General features: G+C 38.2%; 1 protein-coding gene across 1 annotated transcript; it reads left to right on the forward strand.

Annotated features, from left to right (window-relative positions):
• The first annotated feature begins 644 nt into the window (after nucleotides 1–644).
• On the forward strand, nucleotides 645–16,456 carry rragca (Ras-related GTP binding Ca). The gene is made up of 7 exons (XM_084727057.1): nucleotides 645–1,040; nucleotides 5,457–5,660; nucleotides 7,225–7,424; nucleotides 11,373–11,487; nucleotides 12,930–13,072; nucleotides 13,492–13,640; nucleotides 14,502–16,456. Exons 1-7 carry the CDS (start codon nucleotides 858–860, stop codon nucleotides 14,654–14,656), a joined length of 1,149 nt encoding a protein of 382 aa, XP_084583183.1. The 5' UTR covers nucleotides 645–857; the 3' UTR covers nucleotides 14,657–16,456.
• The last annotated feature ends 689 nt before the right edge of the window (nucleotides 16,457–17,145 follow it).

Below are 17,145 nucleotides of genomic sequence, written 5' to 3' on the forward strand. Positions count from 1 at the left end.
GAAGACTCAGAGTCTTAAATTAAATAAATAAAATTAAATAAAATTAAATAAAATTAAATTTAGTTTAATTTGTGTTTTAACATGTAACACTCAATCGTCTTTGATTGTTATTAAAACTAGCACTTTATAGATCTTCGGTGAGAAGTCTTAGATATCTCTTCTCTGATTCATGGTCTATGTATTTTCTCTCAATACACTTCGCTTAGCAAAGCGTATATCGTGGAAATTTCATCTTTTGGAGTCTGTTTGGTAATGTTAACGATTAATTCCGACATTTTAGGAAGACCGTGAAAGCCTTAACTTCACTGTAGTGGATTTCTGCCGCCATCTGCTGGTCATATCGCACCGCCAACACCAAATCTACCTACTTTCTATTTGGATCGTTTTTAACAGTCTTCTGCAAACATTCAGTTTTTTTCCAGCAAATAAAAAATGAGAAATATAGATTGTTGCTACAGACTCAGACGACTTTAAACTGTTGTGTCAAGAATGTCTATTTTCCTCTTTTTCGGGTGATAGGTCACAAAACAAGTCTGAGTACTAGTCAGGTGACAGCGACAAACCTCAGAAGAGAGACAGACAATTCGACCAATCACCTCTCGTGTTTTAATTCAGACAGCAAATAAGAATCAAGGGGGCGGGACCAAAGGGCGAGTTTTTTTCAAGAGAGAGGAAATCCTAAGGAAATGTGTGGGATCACGCTCGGTGTTTCCAAGTGGCCTGGGCATTATTGACAAACTATTTTCATTGTGTGGCGGTAGTTTGTGGTGCATACCGATCGTCCGATACAAACACGGGTGTGGTAACCGACCAGTAAGGGGGGGAAGAGGGGAAAAGGCGACCGTCGTTAGGTCACAATGTCGATTCAGTACGAGGTGGAACAGCTGGCTGACAGCTACGGGGTTGCAGACTCGTTCCCCAAAGATTTCGGTTATGGTGAAGAGGAGGCCGACATCGAGGACAGCCCGGCGCCGTCCGACAGCAAACCGAGGATCCTGCTCATGGGCTTGAGAAGAAGTGGCAAATCATCCATACAGAAGGTAGGGAGAGATGTTAAACTGTTAGCCCGTCGAGGCAAGCGGCGGCGCCTTTCCCTGCCTCACACAAGTAAATGGGACGTTAGCCAAAATAGCTAGCGAGGTTTAGCATGTCGTAAGTGATGATAGCTATCAACCAGAAGATAACATGTCTAGCTAGCCTACACCAGAGTGAGAGAACTGAAATACGAAGCTTTCCCGGAGCTAATATCTAGTTAGCTTTCAGTGTTAGTGTAGACTAGTTGTAGCAGTAAATTATTAACCAGGTGGAAAGAGAGGCTAGGTGCATCTTTACTGATATGTGGACATAAAGCAGCATGTGACTGTTTGGTTTGTTCAACATGCCAAATATATCTTAGTCCCACCCAGCTGTGAGACATAAGGCACGTCTGATGTGCACCTCTCACATGACAGCAAACTGACCACACCTTCCATTCTGCAAGTCATAATAATATTTTATCATAAATCAGTGCACCTACTCTTCTTTGTACTGAAATCATGGCCGGATTAAAAAAAGGAGGGGCCCCTGAGGGAAAAAAAAAATCAGTTGGTCCCCCTTGACCCCCCAGCAGCTGCCACTTGTACAAGATGTATGTATCATGTCACCTCCAAGTTCCCATTAAAGGGATAGTACGGATTATTTGAAGTAGAGTTGTATAAGTAAGTCCATAGTCAGTGTATTATAGTTCATTCCTGAGCCCCTCAGATGATTCCGTATCCCGAGTTGGGAAGCCATTATTCTGACTTTGGTGCGTTTCTCAGCCTTTAAATCGTAATCTGGAGATGATTTGGTAAGGGTAGGACAGGCTCAGTTATTATTAATCATTAACAATAACTGGGGAAGCAACTACTAAAAAGGATTCAAAAGTTGAATTGTAACGAAATAAAGGTCAGTATGATTGCATCAGCAAACTCTTGTTTGTTTTTCCCCCCTACATAATTCATAGTCATACAACTTTGTTTCACTCTTTATTTCTCCCCTGGTCAACTAGGGATGCACAGTTACTTGCAAATGTGCAAATGCAATATTATAATAATATAATAAAATGTATATAATTAATATTTTAGCCTCCTACATAAATCTATATCACTTTAAGTGTACACTATATTTCAAGCATTTTTGCCACTTTACCCTGCTGTCACACAGCCTTTTCCAGTGGAAAACTGCTGTTATTGTTCCCAACCAGGCCAGACAGGAATTTTACCTTGCAGAGCACAGTAATTGCTGGTCTGCCGCTGCCTCGATTGGCCTGCTTTTGTTATTGTATGAAATCAGTGTTTTACAATGTTCATTTGGATTCGCCAAAGTGACACAATCACACAAACTATGAGATCAAGGCAGCAGTAGACCAGTAACTCCCATGTTCTGCAAGGTAAAACTACTGTTTTTGTAAAAGGAGTCTGGCTGAGGGAGATGGAGAGCAATATTTGGTGTAAACAACTGCTATTTCTGTCAGAAAAGGCTGTGTGATGGCAAAGTGAAGCGGTGAAAATGTTCTAAATAGAGAGCACACTTAATCTGGTGTGCCAACTGCCATCTATTCTAGTAATACACTGACTATAGATACGTACCTCATACAACCCCACTTCAAATAATCCGAACTATGCCTTAAAGTCCAGAGCAGCCAGTGCTCCCCGGGTTTCCCCCAGAAAATGTTTATTAGTTGATGTGTTAAACCAGCCAGATCCAGACGCAGCTCGTCTTGTGATCAATTTACTCAGTTGATGAAGGCCTAAACAACAGTCACAGTCATAACATAAATGGCTTTTGCTGTAGGAAATGGCATCTCTGTTTTTTCTCTGTGCTTTTGTGATTAACTTCTTAAAAGTGTCATATTTTTTATGATATTAGTGGAGGTGGTCTTTGGTCTACATCTGCTATTGAAAAATGCAGGAAACATCATCTTATACAGTGCAATAATGTATTTTTGTTTGTTTGTGGAAATTTGATCAATGACAACTTGAGCACAATATAAAAATAAATAATAAAGCTCTTACATTACCACCCCTACAAGACAGTGCCACAAATTAGCCTCAGTTAATATTGCACTTCAGTGGTGCAAATTTCCAAAGCAAAGTTACAATTCAACTAATTAACTAGACTAAGTGACATGCAATTAATCTGGAGTTTTCTGGAGCCCCCTGGAGTTGTTGCCCTCTTTGCCCAGTTTGTAACCCCTCCTCCATTTGAAAGTCTTTTCTTTTGCGTGATCCAGCTCAGTCCTATAGCAAGGTTAGCTGTCCCGATCATCTTCTTCAAGTCTACCACTTTCAGACTGGCACTGTGGTTGAATAATACATGAGATGCAGTTGTGCCTTCTATGATATTTTATTATTTATGTTAAAATTCAGGGGGGAAATAGAATCAGGCTAGATATAGCGTGACTCACCAGAGCTTATTCTACAGATGCTGCCTGAAGAAACAAAAGTAAAGAATTGCAGTTTTCTGTACTGAAGTGCACTTGTTTTGCTGTGATCCACACACACCGTCAAGTCTCAGATTAATGCTCTCTTGTAAGCCTCCAGTCTGGGCTGAAAACATGTGATTTGGCTTTTTGCTGGTTCATTGGCCTGTGACCTCAGCAGCCCACACACTGATTCAAAATGGCATTGGTAGAGAGAACACTCCCAGGTCCTCCACCGTCACCTACTGCACCTTATTTTTTACCTGTTACTGTATTCAGTGGACCAAAACCACGATCAACCCAGAACTACACCTCACTTTACAGCTGCAGCCTTACTGTCTGCTGGTTGAGAGCAAGCAGTTGAAATGTGCTGAATGTAGACTAGTGATGTGTGTTGCATCAGATGAGTGAGTCTGCATGTTTGCCCTTTTCCCTCTTGATCTGCATGTGACGTTCAAATGATATTTTTGTGCTTGAATACCATAAGCCAAAATACAGTACTGTTGAGATAATCTCTCCCATGAAAACAATTTATATGTAATGCAGGAAATTTTGCGAGAAAGATACAACAAAGTTGTAGTCTATATATACCATATATGCTTACTATTTGTCATACTTTTATAGGAAAATGAGATGAGGAATGTGTAGCCTAACACAGCGTTTAAAGTCTCAGACATTTAATGCAACAAACATTGAAATGAAGTAAAAGATAAGAAGCTATACTCTCAATCAGAATGTGTGGGAATAGGATCTCATAAATGTATTTATTTTTATCTGTATGATCAAAACCATCAATTCCATTCCTCCTAGAAAACATGGCATTGAGGAGCATTTCCAGTCCAGTAAAATTATTCTCTTGGCTGTGAGAAACTGCAGCACCAGAGATTGTTGTGTGGCTGTAGGTGAATGCTAAATAAATTTTTAAATGCATCTGACAGTGGGACTGACAGGCAGTTAACCCCATAATCAAAATTTATATTTTCCCTGTAGTACTGTTCATCCATCTAGATTGTTGATGGTCTGAGTTACAGAGTTTTGGAGACATGAGAGAGGGAGAGACGGCCTTCTTTTGAATATAATCCACTTGTGGTGCTTTAAGAACCAGAAAAATACATGTGCAGAACTCTTTCCAGGAATCCGGACTCTTGATCCTCAAGATAATCCACAGACCTTGTGAACAGTTTTATGTAGGAAGTATGTTCTTTCTACCGAATTACACCTGGCAACTGTATCACCAGAAGCAGGTGTGCATCTACTCATGGACGAGATGTTACAGCTCATCCAGGGCGGACGCCATGATGTTTCCATCATGCGCTGTCACCAGCACAAGCCTAGTTTGTTAGAGAGAAAATGGTTCCTACATGAAACTGCTCGCAACAAGGTCTGGACTATTTTCAGAAACCGGGTCATGATTTATGGAAAGAGATGCTACTGTTGAGTTTTTCAAATGTTTCTTGATTTTTTTTTATTTTTGTATTTGAAGCTTTGAGCCCCACAAAGCAAGTGGTATTTGTTGTGTTTGAGAGAAGGCTGACATCTCTACGGCTGATACCTGCAAAACTTTTGATTTTACAGTGTATGAATTCCATAATAACTGCATTAGATAAAAATAGTGTCTGTAAACTGATCATGAAAGAATGTATTGCAATATACTGTAGTATTTCCAGCTTGATTATTTCTTGCACCACTCATGTGTATGTCTGCATCGTACTGATATTTCCTCTGTGGTATTTTCAAGCTTCATCTGGGCACAACGTGGTTATATTTAAGTCTGAAAGGTGGCTTAGCTGTTTACTCATAACCTGCTCTTCCACTGTTGGCATGTTAGCTTGGCTAAAGCTTTGTCTGGGAATTTTTTACCTGCATGTGATATAATACTGCCCTACAAAACTATTTGTATTTTATTTTCATATCTATCCAGTACAGCTTATGATTTAAGGACTCTACACATCAATCACCAAGACAAATCATCTACATTTATTCGACTTCAACATCAACATGACTCTGATTTCAGGTGGTGTTCCACAAAATGTCTCCCAACGAGACCTTGTTTCTGGAGAGCACCAACAAGATCTACAAGGACGACATCTCCAGCAGCTCCTTTGTCAACTTCCAGATTTGGGACTTCCCCGGTCAGGTTGACTTCTTCGACCCCACCTTCGACTACGAGATGATCTTCAGAGGAACCGGGGCTTTGATATTTGTCATTGATGCTCAGGTGAAGAACTGAAAAATAAAGTGGTTGCCCACACAAAGAGAACAAAGCTTTCTAGCACTCACTGCTGTTGTGAGATACAGTAAAAGCAGCAGAAGCCCTCGAGACTGAACTTACTGATGAACAGTGGGAGCTGCCAGGATAAAAGTCCAATTACATACCGTGGCTTTTATGCCAGTGCTATCCACATGATCCTAAGTGCTTTCAAGAAGTAATCTCAGCGACAGTGTAAGCCACAGCTGATCTGATTGCAAGGTTTATTTGTACTCAAGGAGGTGCAACAGATTCAATTTGTTACAGCATTTGGTCACACAGTGATATCTGAGGAGACCTGTTTTTATCTCGCTGTTTTGGAAGACAATGGAGCAGCAGTACATTTCCTTATACCTGTTGTGCTGTAACACTTTTAATTGGCAGCGTAGCTTGATTTTCCGGTTCATTTTACTGACGGGAATCAGCTGTAGAATTGTTATTGTAATCACAATTTATCTTTTATGTATAATCTTTAGCTGCACTAAAATATTTAAAGTGGCTTATCCAAGCAGAACATAGTCACATGCAAATGTGAGGTATCTAAATGTTTAATGAAGCTTAATTTTTTTTGTTCTCCATTGTTTTACCTCTGCTGATAGTATAGCAGAAATTAAGGTGATTCATTATATGGTGATTGTGTGCATGAATGCAGTCCTAGAAGTTAAATTGGAGCTAAAATACAGACTGGGGTAAAATTTTGTAATACATGTATGGCCAGTTTTATGATTCAGTTTTTAAAAAGATGTGCAGTGGCACTTAACAATTTTATATAATAGCTTATGCAGAGTGTCTGGAGGGTTGTTAAAAAAAACAAGTCTGAAATCCAGTTGAATTTTAGGGCTTAAAATGATTAATGATTAAAACATAGAACTTATAAAGTTGCATTTTTCAGTGTTGCTTTGATGTGAGTGTTTGGGAAAACGCTGTGTTTGTCACGCTGGAAAAACCACAAAACAAAACCAACAAATAAACACTAATGCAAACCATGTAGCCCCGTCAGAATTTACTTTTACTGGAGAACACTCAGCTAGTGTGTTGTGTTTTGGTGTCTCATCAAAAAATCTCATTTAGTGCTTGGTTTAAGACTGTTGAAAATAATTAATTTGAAGTCTGCTGCACCTTGTACAAGAAAAGGCTTACACTTTTTTGCCAGCATGGACATGAAATAGGTCTTGAATTGCACTCGTAATGGTGTTGAAAAATTCTTAAATTTACCTTGTTGAAACCTGCAGAAACCCTAACATGAAATTGTGAAAGCATCAACCTGTACTATCTCATTATCAGGTTTTTACCTGAAACATGTTACCTTTTTTTTAAATCCAACTATAATATCCAAATATTAAATAAATACCTTATTATCCTGTTACATAAATTTCAGTCTAAAAATTCACAGATATACCCATTTTGACATTAAGCAATCATCTGTTTAATGCTTTGGTAATTACATGGTATTTCTTAGTTATTATAATTATATTATTACCACACTAAGACTATATTATTACTATGTATCACATTGTAATTTTCTTCCTCTCAGGATGATTATGTGGAGGCCCTGGGCAGGCTTCACCTCACTGTGTCGCGGGCCTACCGAGTCAATCCAGAGATCAACTTTGAGGTTTTTATCCATAAGGTGGACGGCCTCTCAGACGATCACAAGATCGAGACCCAGAGAGACATCCATCAGAGAGCCAATGACGATCTGGCAGACGCTAGTTTAGAAAAGCTGCATCTCAGGTACGTTTTGTCTAACATTTTATTATTTTACTTCTATAGCCGTACAAGGCTGAAGAATAAATAATATCAACTCTGCTACCTGTGCAATCACAGAGGATGTTGCTGTAGATTCTACATACAGGCACATTGTATTCAAATTAAGTCAGCTCACACCTGTTATCTATGCATGTTTAGTCTTAGTTTGACTGTCATTTCTCTTTACTGCCTGGCCATAAAAAGGTCCTTCTCTTTCTCTGAGTTACATCAGAGACTCTCAAAATAAAAATGTTATACAAAATATTATAGTCAATTATAAAATGTTATAGGTAGGAAAATATGGACACGGAAAATCTGGGCATTGTAGGGTAAATAAATAAATAAATAATGACTTATTTTGTTTTGAAAATATATCAAAGCCTATGCTTTAAAATCACTCATACACAGGCACACTACAGCAAAAACATAGATTTATTAAAGTTCTGTTAGCTCCATCTATCTCCAAAATTTCTACTTTTTATGAGCTGAGAAAAGTTGCCCTGTTTATAGCTTTGCAATCATGAATTTTTAAGTTTATCCAGCTGGTTTGAAATAATTTATTTATCTTAAGAAATATCTGAATTCTCAACTCATGAATGGACACTTACAGTTTATCTGAAAATTTCAAAATCAGTTTTGTTTGTACAGTGACAATTAATAGTCATGTCACAGAAACAAATATATTAATATATTAATGTAGCTACCTCCTGTTATAATGCTTACTCACACATCGGTAAGAGAAAAACATAACAAGACATCAGACACAAAGCCGAACAGCACACACTGTATTAAATGCTTACACTGTTGTTCTGCAGAGCAGATTTACCCCCAAAAATACATTCTCAGCTAAGAAATGAGCTTGAACAGGTTGGTACAGCAGCTAACCAGAGACTTCAAATCCCCTTCAAAGCATTTCCAGACTGAGGCAGTTTATTAAGCTAACTTAAGTAAAGCTACTATACTTGAATGTGACTAAACTCCTGAGTAACTTTCTCAGATGTGGTGACGTGTGTTTCACTAGAAGGAGTGGAAGAACAGGCTCAAACATTTATTTTTAGGTATGGTTTTATTTCCTCTAACTTGTGAACAGCATATTGAACGAGAAAAACCAACCCGTATTTCACTGTAAGCATGCAGATCTGCTCTCTATATCTGCCCCCAGCAAGGCGTAATTTGAATGATGGGGGTTTAGTTTAACAGAACTAGAGATGATCCAAAATAAAGTGAAGTAATGGCCCCATTAAACCATGGTTTACAGTGATTTTAGAACAGCTAGTTGGCTAAAGTTATGTTGTTAACTTACTATAGATTGTTGGTGTAGTTTGTCTGTTTTGGATGGCGATTAAAGACTGGTGGATTGGGCGGCAGCAAATGTAGCATATTTCTCCAACAAAGTAACATGACACAGCGGGTTCTCTGGTTGCACAAACATAAATCCTTGTCGCCTCTTGTTGTTTCTTTTCAAGCATCTTTGTGGGGTTTTTTGTGGCTTTGTTTCTTGACTTTCAAGCGCTTCAATTTCTCATTTCACAATTTGAAACTATTTGTTTGGACTATAAACTATTGTATGTGATGTTTTATCTACACATTACAACAGTATGTGGCTACAAGATATATATATATATATATTTTTTTATAATAGATGTTGCTCATCTTTTGATACAGATCCCAAAGGTTTGTGTTGCTATTTTAATATGAATGTCTGACAGCAGTTGTTATACATACAAGGAAGAAAGTGACAGGGTTATTTGTAACTGTTGTTGCTAACTTCAACACATTAACTCAGTATTTTCTTAGCAGCTCTCTATGTGTTAAAACAACTTTGTGCAACCACAACACATGCAGGTGTTAACATGTCAGCATAAAGTCCAGCCAGTCATGCCTGAAAATAAGGCTGCATTCAAACACAGATACAAGTGTCCCACTTTTTTCACCTGAGTCTGCACATCTAGTACATCATTGTTATCAGAGGCATGTGACTTGTATTTTAATCCCTGACTAGATTTTTTTTATGAAGATGGTTCTAACATTATGTGAAACCTGATGCCAATAGAAAAAAAATATAAATTAGGTGCGTGCTTCATGAAAGCACATATTTTAACTGAAATAATGTCACAGCAGTTCAATCTTACTGCTCAGTCAGTTGTGTGATTTCAGTGGTGTTGATGTACAGCGGCCTCTGCCATGCATTCTGTTAGTGTTACTGTGAAATTCCTCTTTGACCTCCTAATGAAGAAACAATGACCCGTGCTTCAGATACCAGAGCCGTTATGGTTCAAGCTCCAAAGGTCTGACATACTTCAGATGTAGAAAGAAGGCTTAAGTACAACAGGGCTGCAACTAATGATTATTTACATCATTGATTATTTTGCTGATTATGTTCATGATTATTTTTTTTCCCAGTCAATGGTCCAAAGTCTGTTCATCTACTGTAAGATACATGAGAAAGAAAGGCAGCAAATTCTTACATTTAAGAAGCTGGAACCACTAAATGTTTGACATTTTAAAAAAAAAATATAGATAGATAGATATAGATAGATAAATGACTGAATCGATTAACTGATTATCGAAATTGTTGCCAACTAATTTTCTTTCGATCAACTATTCTGTTAGTCAACTAATCATTGCAGCTCTAAAGCACACAGCTATCATTTGGTTTCTTTTGGTTTTGGCCTTTTTTTTAGGAACATACTAGCAATTTTACTGTGTCATGTAACCAGAGGAAATAACCCTTGAAAAGGCCTGAGGGGAACTGGACTGATTACTATATTAATTCTTTAGTCAGTAGATAGTGTTGTTAATTGATTAAAGAAATTGACTGTCTTTATTACACGTGAAGTACTACAGTGATCATTTGGGGAGGATTGGTTTGTGTTTTGCTCTCAAAATGTAACTTCTTTAGCTTATTTTTTGACTTTTGGACAGTTAAAATAAGAGGACATATAGTATGTTTTGGCTCAGGAACCTTCTGATGTCCATTATCACTTGACTAATAAAGCCACCAATAAGTATATCCACAATAGAGTCAAAAGAATGATCTTTATTTATTTTCATTTATGTTTCTTTTATCAGTTAGTTGATGGAAATACAATTGGTTGATAACAGGTTTTGTAATCAGTATAATCACTGAAATTGCTTCTTTTGTCTGGTGTTTAATTGTAAATTCACTATTTTGGGGGTGTAATTGTTGGTCTTGCACTTGTTGGTTGCTCTTTTTTGACATATTATTGTCAAAACTATTAATACTAAATAATGAATGGAAACTTTTCTTTCAGCTCTTATCAACAATTGACAATAATCAATAATTGCAGCCTTTGCCCTGACACACTGTGTAGAAACTCCTAATGTGTTGTGTACGACATTAAACAAGCTGTCCTGGCTGATCCCGGTCGGCTCTGCAGCAGCTTTACTGTTGCTGTTTGGGCTCTGTTGGCACGCGCTGCTCTGTGTTTTATGTGGGGTGAGACTGTTGTTTATTTCGGTTAGACAGCCAGTGCAGGCCTGGATATATATTGGCGCTGAGGAGGCTTTTTTTTTTTTTTTTTTTTTTTTTTTTAAAGCCCTGCCTTGTGGCTCTCTGGTGCTTTCTTCTCTATGATGCTTTGTAAAGTTGAGCTCCTGCCAAGTGTACACAGACAGTTCCATTTGGCTCAAGCTGCTGGCTTCCTCAGGGTCTGACCTTTTATTTATATATCTCAGTGACCAAAGTCCATAAGTCATGTGTGTCCACAATCATGTGAAGGCGGGTTTCTGCTAACATGTCGTTTTTATGTCTCAGGTTTAAATGCTTTGATTAACAGTTCTGTTCTCTCATTCAGTGTCTGTTTGTCATGCGATCTCGTGACCATTTGTATTTTTACCTGCTTTCATGTGTATTTTCAGGAAGTAAGAAGTAACTGCTCATTCACTTCCTTTATTTTCTGTCTCATTCAGCTTTTACTTGACGAGTATTTATGACCACTCCATATTTGAGGCCTTCAGCAAAGTGGTGCAGAAGCTCATTCCTCAGCTCCCCACTCTGGAGAACCTCCTAAACATCTTCATTTCTGTAAGTAAAGAACAGCCAGCACTTTGTGAAAGAACTTTTATGCAAGTTTGTCATTGGTCAGCGTGATTTACGTGTGACAGAGTGCGTGATGTGAGTCACTGCCAACACTGATGCTGCTGCATGGTTCGCACTTCCTCCAATGCCCCTACAGGCCTTGATTGTTATGCAGATCTGTGGATGTTGCACACAGACTTTCTTGGTGATACATTTTGAATGAAATTGTTGTTGATAATTTCTAAAAACCCACTGAAAGAGATTAATCTCATAGAGGTAACAAGCAGTTTTCTCTCACATGATAATGATGGTTAACATTACCAACATGTCTTCTTGGTATAGATGTTATATTTTATTATCAATAACTATTGAAAAATACTTTTATTTTATTTACTTTTGGCACATTTTAATATGTGTAACAATAAATCCTGAGAAATCAATTGAGAAATTGTTAATGGATAAAATATGGAGAGAGCAGTGTCTGTTTTATCCAATTAAGCAAATTAAATACCTGACAAATCAAAGTACTTTTTCATGTCGATGCAAAATCATATAAAACTCCAGTATTACCAAAAAGGAGTCCTGGTTACTGATTTGTGACATCAGCTGACAACAGCTTAAATACTGTTAAACCACAGATATTGACATAAAAGAAATCAAGGGCTGAAGCAGTTAATCAATTAAGTGTTTGTCAGAATATTAATACATAATTGTAAATAATTGCTGGTTATCTTCCTCTTCTATGATCTGAAACTGAGTACCTTTTGGATTTTGGACTATTAGCTGGACAAATGAAGCAAATTCATTATGTCAATCTTTGCCTCAGGAAAATGTGATTTCATTATTGTCTGACATTTTGTAGACCAAGCGATTGATCAAGAAAATGTTCATCAGATTAATCAGAAATGGAAAAAAATGTTAAGATATATTAATTATATTGTTTATTGTGGAAATCTGGCTTCGGCAACAGTGTTGCATACAGCCACAATCCTCATAATATGAAAGAAACAGTAGATTATAGTACAGTGTCACAAACAAAACATAATACAGTACAAAACAGGCCAGTGCAGTAGCAGACTAAGGCACAATAATAAATACATATAAGCATTTTAAAGTCTAAAATGAGATAGAAAAATGGTACAGTACCATAAAAGACATATGTAAAATACTGGACATTCCCCGTTAGATTAGGATATAAATGCATACACATTTTAAAATAAAGAATGAAGTAGAGTAGTTAGTTGTTGCCGCAGTAAAATCTCGGACATTTGACAAACTTGTATTGTCTCAACAGTGTTTGTCATCATGTTGCCAACCCATACTGTAATGAGACGTCCAGTGTAACTTGTCAGACAGTGGTATCCGGTGTCTTTACCATATCATGATTTCCTAACATTCCTTCCTTTCCTGTGTCTCTTCCTCCCTGCCTGAATGTTTGTCTCTGACAGAATTCAGGGATAGAGAAGGCCTTTCTGTTTGATGTGGTCAGTAAGATCTACATCGCCACAGACAGCTCCCCAGTAGACATGCAGTCCTACGAACTGTGCTGTGATATGATTGATGTGGTCATCGACGTCTCCTGCATCTACGGGTGAGTGCGTTTGTATTTGTTTATTTGTAAATCAGTAATAGAGGTCAGAGTTGGGTTATGGCCGTCAAATGTCGGCTCCTTCTGTCATTCAGATGTGGTTTGCATTTCCATAGGCTTTAGCCATGTAATAATTGAATTGAAAACATGAGGATGAGTATCTATAAAGTGGATTTTAAATTACCTTTCTGTATAAATTTACATATGAAATACAGAAAAAAACAAAACATTCACTAGAATCTTGTGTAATTCTTTGTGCTTTAAGATATAGAGTTCACCCATGTGTTGTCTGAGGATGCTTTCATTGAAGCACATCTTAATTATGCATTTATTTGCTTAATTAATCCACATCCACATGCTGCAATTATTTTTTTTTCAATGTTTCCCCCCAAACATTATGGTGTTGTGTTGTGCCACAACAGTCTGAGGGAGGACGGCAGCGGCAGTGCCTACGACAAGGAGTCCATGGCCATCATCAAGCTCAACAACACCACTGTGCTGTACCTGAAAGAGGTCACCAAGTTCCTGGCCCTTGTCTGCATCCTGCGAGAAGAAAGCTTCGAGCGTAAAGGTAAACTGTCAGCGAAATCTGTGATCCCCTGGAGCTCATTTGGCTTAATTTGGCTAATGGTGATGTGGCCTTGAGTCAGTTTTCTTCCATGAGTCAAAACAAGGACACCTATAAATGTAATGTGTTGCAATTAAGTACCTTAAAGGGAAAATCCAAGGATTTAGTATCTCACTTTAATGAAGTTGGGGGACTTAAACTAATGAAGGAAAAAAGTGCGACTCAGTATCATCTTTTGTCTGTCTTTCTGTGCCTGGTAAATTCTGAAGAGCTTTCTGACTTAATGCCCCCATTTTATAACACAGGCTTGGCTTTGTTATAAAAGTCTCAACTGCAAACCAAGAAAACCCTGATGAGATTGTCATGGTTATTTTCCTAGACATTACTAAGCTCATTCAAAAGCTACAGAAGAAATGACTCAACTGTTTTCACAACCTTTGTAGTATTCCTCCTGATGAGTAATCTGATCCTCATCCGTTAAGTAGGTGGAGTCTTTAACCTGCAATAATTGCAGCCTTTAGAAGTTTGAAATGTTGTTTGACACTGTCTTTAGTTTGGTGTGGTTGCTTTGATTACATTCAGTGTTGATGAGTCGTTTCTTCCAGTGTAAAGCAACTGTTAGTTTGCAAAGCTATGCTTTCAAAGTAGGTTGCCCAACACGGATTGCATTATTACTTATATACAAATTAAATTAATGTTACTTTTATATAAAATACTTTGATCTGTGCACCAAAACTTTTATTTCCACAACACAAGAACATTCAGACTTTTGACTGACTTCGTTGGTGCCAATATTGTTACAAAGGAAGGCATAATATTTCATAACTTATCTAATCATCTGTTGAATCTTTCTTGCCTCCATAGGGTTGATAGACTACAACTTCCACTGTTTCCGAAAGGCCATCCATGAAGTATTTGAGGTGGGTGTTTCCACCCAGCGTCCAGTGGGCCCCCAGGCGGTGGGCTCGCCCTGCACCAAGGTCGTTGCACTGAACGGGACGCCGCGCAACACTGTCTAGACTCTGATGCAAAATAAAAAATAAAGACGCAAAAAGAGGGCGAAGGAAAGGAAAGACGGAGAAGGGCCAGGGAGCCTGTAGAGGAAAGACAACTGAATTGGAGCTCACCGGTGCGCAAATCACAATCCCTTGCTCCCAGCACCTAAAGTACTGAGAGACGGCTTGAGCTAAGAGTGTGTGAGACTACAGCACTGGAGCACAGCGGGGTCAGGCTTCTCAAGCTGAGATGGAAGGGAAATTTAAGCATTTGTTTCAGGCAAATGCAAGGCACCGCGTTGGCTGTGAGGAAGTCATGGGAGGAAAACTGCACCTGGACAGGAAATGGTTCAGGATCCTTCTTTGGATTTCCTAAAGCGGTCGAAGGCTGTGATAATTAGCTGCTGGTCCCTCTAAATGAACAATGTGAGGAGGAAAAACAAACCCGTGTTGTGACCTCTTGCTATGGACAAACTGTGATGTCAGTTTTCAGGAATCTGTCTCGTGATGAACCCACCCTGACCACTTCTGTGCTGATTTAAAAAAAATAAATAAATAAAAAAAAGATGGTGGATGTGAACTGCTCGTCCTAACCCACACACGTTCAGAGATGGCCTTATGTAGACGAAGCTTGTCAGCAGAGCAAGCTTTCTCTCACCACCACTCACCTCACCCTACCTGAATGCTGCCCAAAACTCGCTTTTTGGTTCACTTGTGAAGGGAAAACAGACTGAAAAGGGATTGTGCTGTCCATTGGTCTTGTGTGCGTATGCAGGTATATATGTATGAGTGTGTGCGTGTGTGTGTGTGTGTGTCAATGAAAGATTTTGATTAGATCCCAGACTGGGCCCTTTGTCAGTACTGGTGAAGGAGTATATGTTCTTCTTCTCAATAACAAAAGCTTAGCATAATTAAACTCTTTTCAATCAGTGAAATTAACTTTTCTGTGTGTGCTCCACTGAAAATCAAAGTTTTGATTGACTTTACGATGGGGTGTAACAATGAGTTTGGCCAGGAATTTGGACATGGTCTTTGCTCTGCACTGCCAAAATGTTTGAATGATTCATAACCAGTAAAATGATGAAAATACGTCACTATTAAAACCTTATTTGTTCCCATCTAAACAACAGATGTATTTGATCTGGTTCAGGTGCAGGACTGATGGAGGGGGTTCATGCTCCATATTGGCTGTTGTTGATGATGACGATGATATAAACTGATTGAGATTTGCATGTTTTTCCACCTACAGTTTCAGTCCTGCCCAAAATTATTATTAATAACCCATGTTTTGTATTTAGTTTGGTTGTGCGGCAGGATTCACAAAAACAGAATGGGCCCATTCCAAGCATGCATACATCAGTGTGTTGTCAGCTTGTATTGTTCTCAACCATAACACTGCTCATTATATTCAAAGGTGAGGACCTAACGGAGAAAATTAAATGGATAAAGGAGGAATAAAACGACCAAATTTCATTATTTTTGCCATTACAAAGACACTTAAGATGTTCATGCCTGCATTTTCTGTTTGTTTATATCAGGAGTGAGATGTAGGAACCCACAACCTGACTCACGAAGCAGGATTAACATTTTCTCATGATAACTTTTCTGAGTAAATCGTTAGTATTACAGTTTAAGATTTTGTGTTTTATTCAGCAAAGTTATCCAGGAAACTCTGTGACCCTTGCTTCTTGAAACAGGCCCAAGATCTTTTAGACTGAGTCATTATCACCTGAAAATAAACACTTGCACATCAGAACTGTGATGGATGATTGATTTGGTGTATTGTGATGCTATACTATGTGAAATAAATGAAAATTTACATTTTGTTTTTGTCAGTGTATTGGCTCAACAGCATATTAAAGCAAAAAGTAATTTCAGGAACCAAGCCATCTTATAGAGACAATTCACACTAAATTCAAATATATATTTTTTTCCCTCTTTCCTGTAATGCTCTTTATCAATCAAGATTGTTTTTGTGTGAGTTGCAGAGTTTTGGAGATATCAGTCATGGAGATGTCTGCCTTCTCTTGAATATAATAGGACTGGATGGCACTCGGCTTGTGGTGCTCAGACTGCCAGAAAATACATTTGAAAAATTTAACATCAGAACCCATTTCAGTCTCCAGAAATCATGACTCGGTACTCAATAATCCACAGACCTTATTGTGAGTAGTTTAATGAAGGAATATTTTCTTTCTGCGTACTGTATCCCAGCACAGATGGAAGCATGCATCTACTCATGGATGAGAGGTTACAGCCATACTTGCCGTCACTGAGACTTCAAAAATAAAGATTTGAGTTTCATAGCAATTGATTCCTCCATTCTGGTCATTTTAAAGAATGAAAATAACAAAATAATTCACTTTTTTTGCAAAAAGGTGTCTGCAGATGACTTATAGCTGACACAGCTGGAAAACACATTGGGGCTGCGGCATTTAGCTTTTGTTTGATCACAGTGACACAGAAAATGAATATTTTACAAAATATTTCACTAAAGGCGTTTCCCGTAGAAC

This window comes from Lutjanus erythropterus, chromosome 9 (assembly GCF_056507025.1).
Source record: "Lutjanus erythropterus isolate fLutEry1 chromosome 9, fLutEry1.hap2, whole genome shotgun sequence".
NCBI lineage: Eukaryota > Metazoa > Chordata > Actinopteri > Lutjaniformes > Lutjanidae > Lutjanus > Lutjanus erythropterus.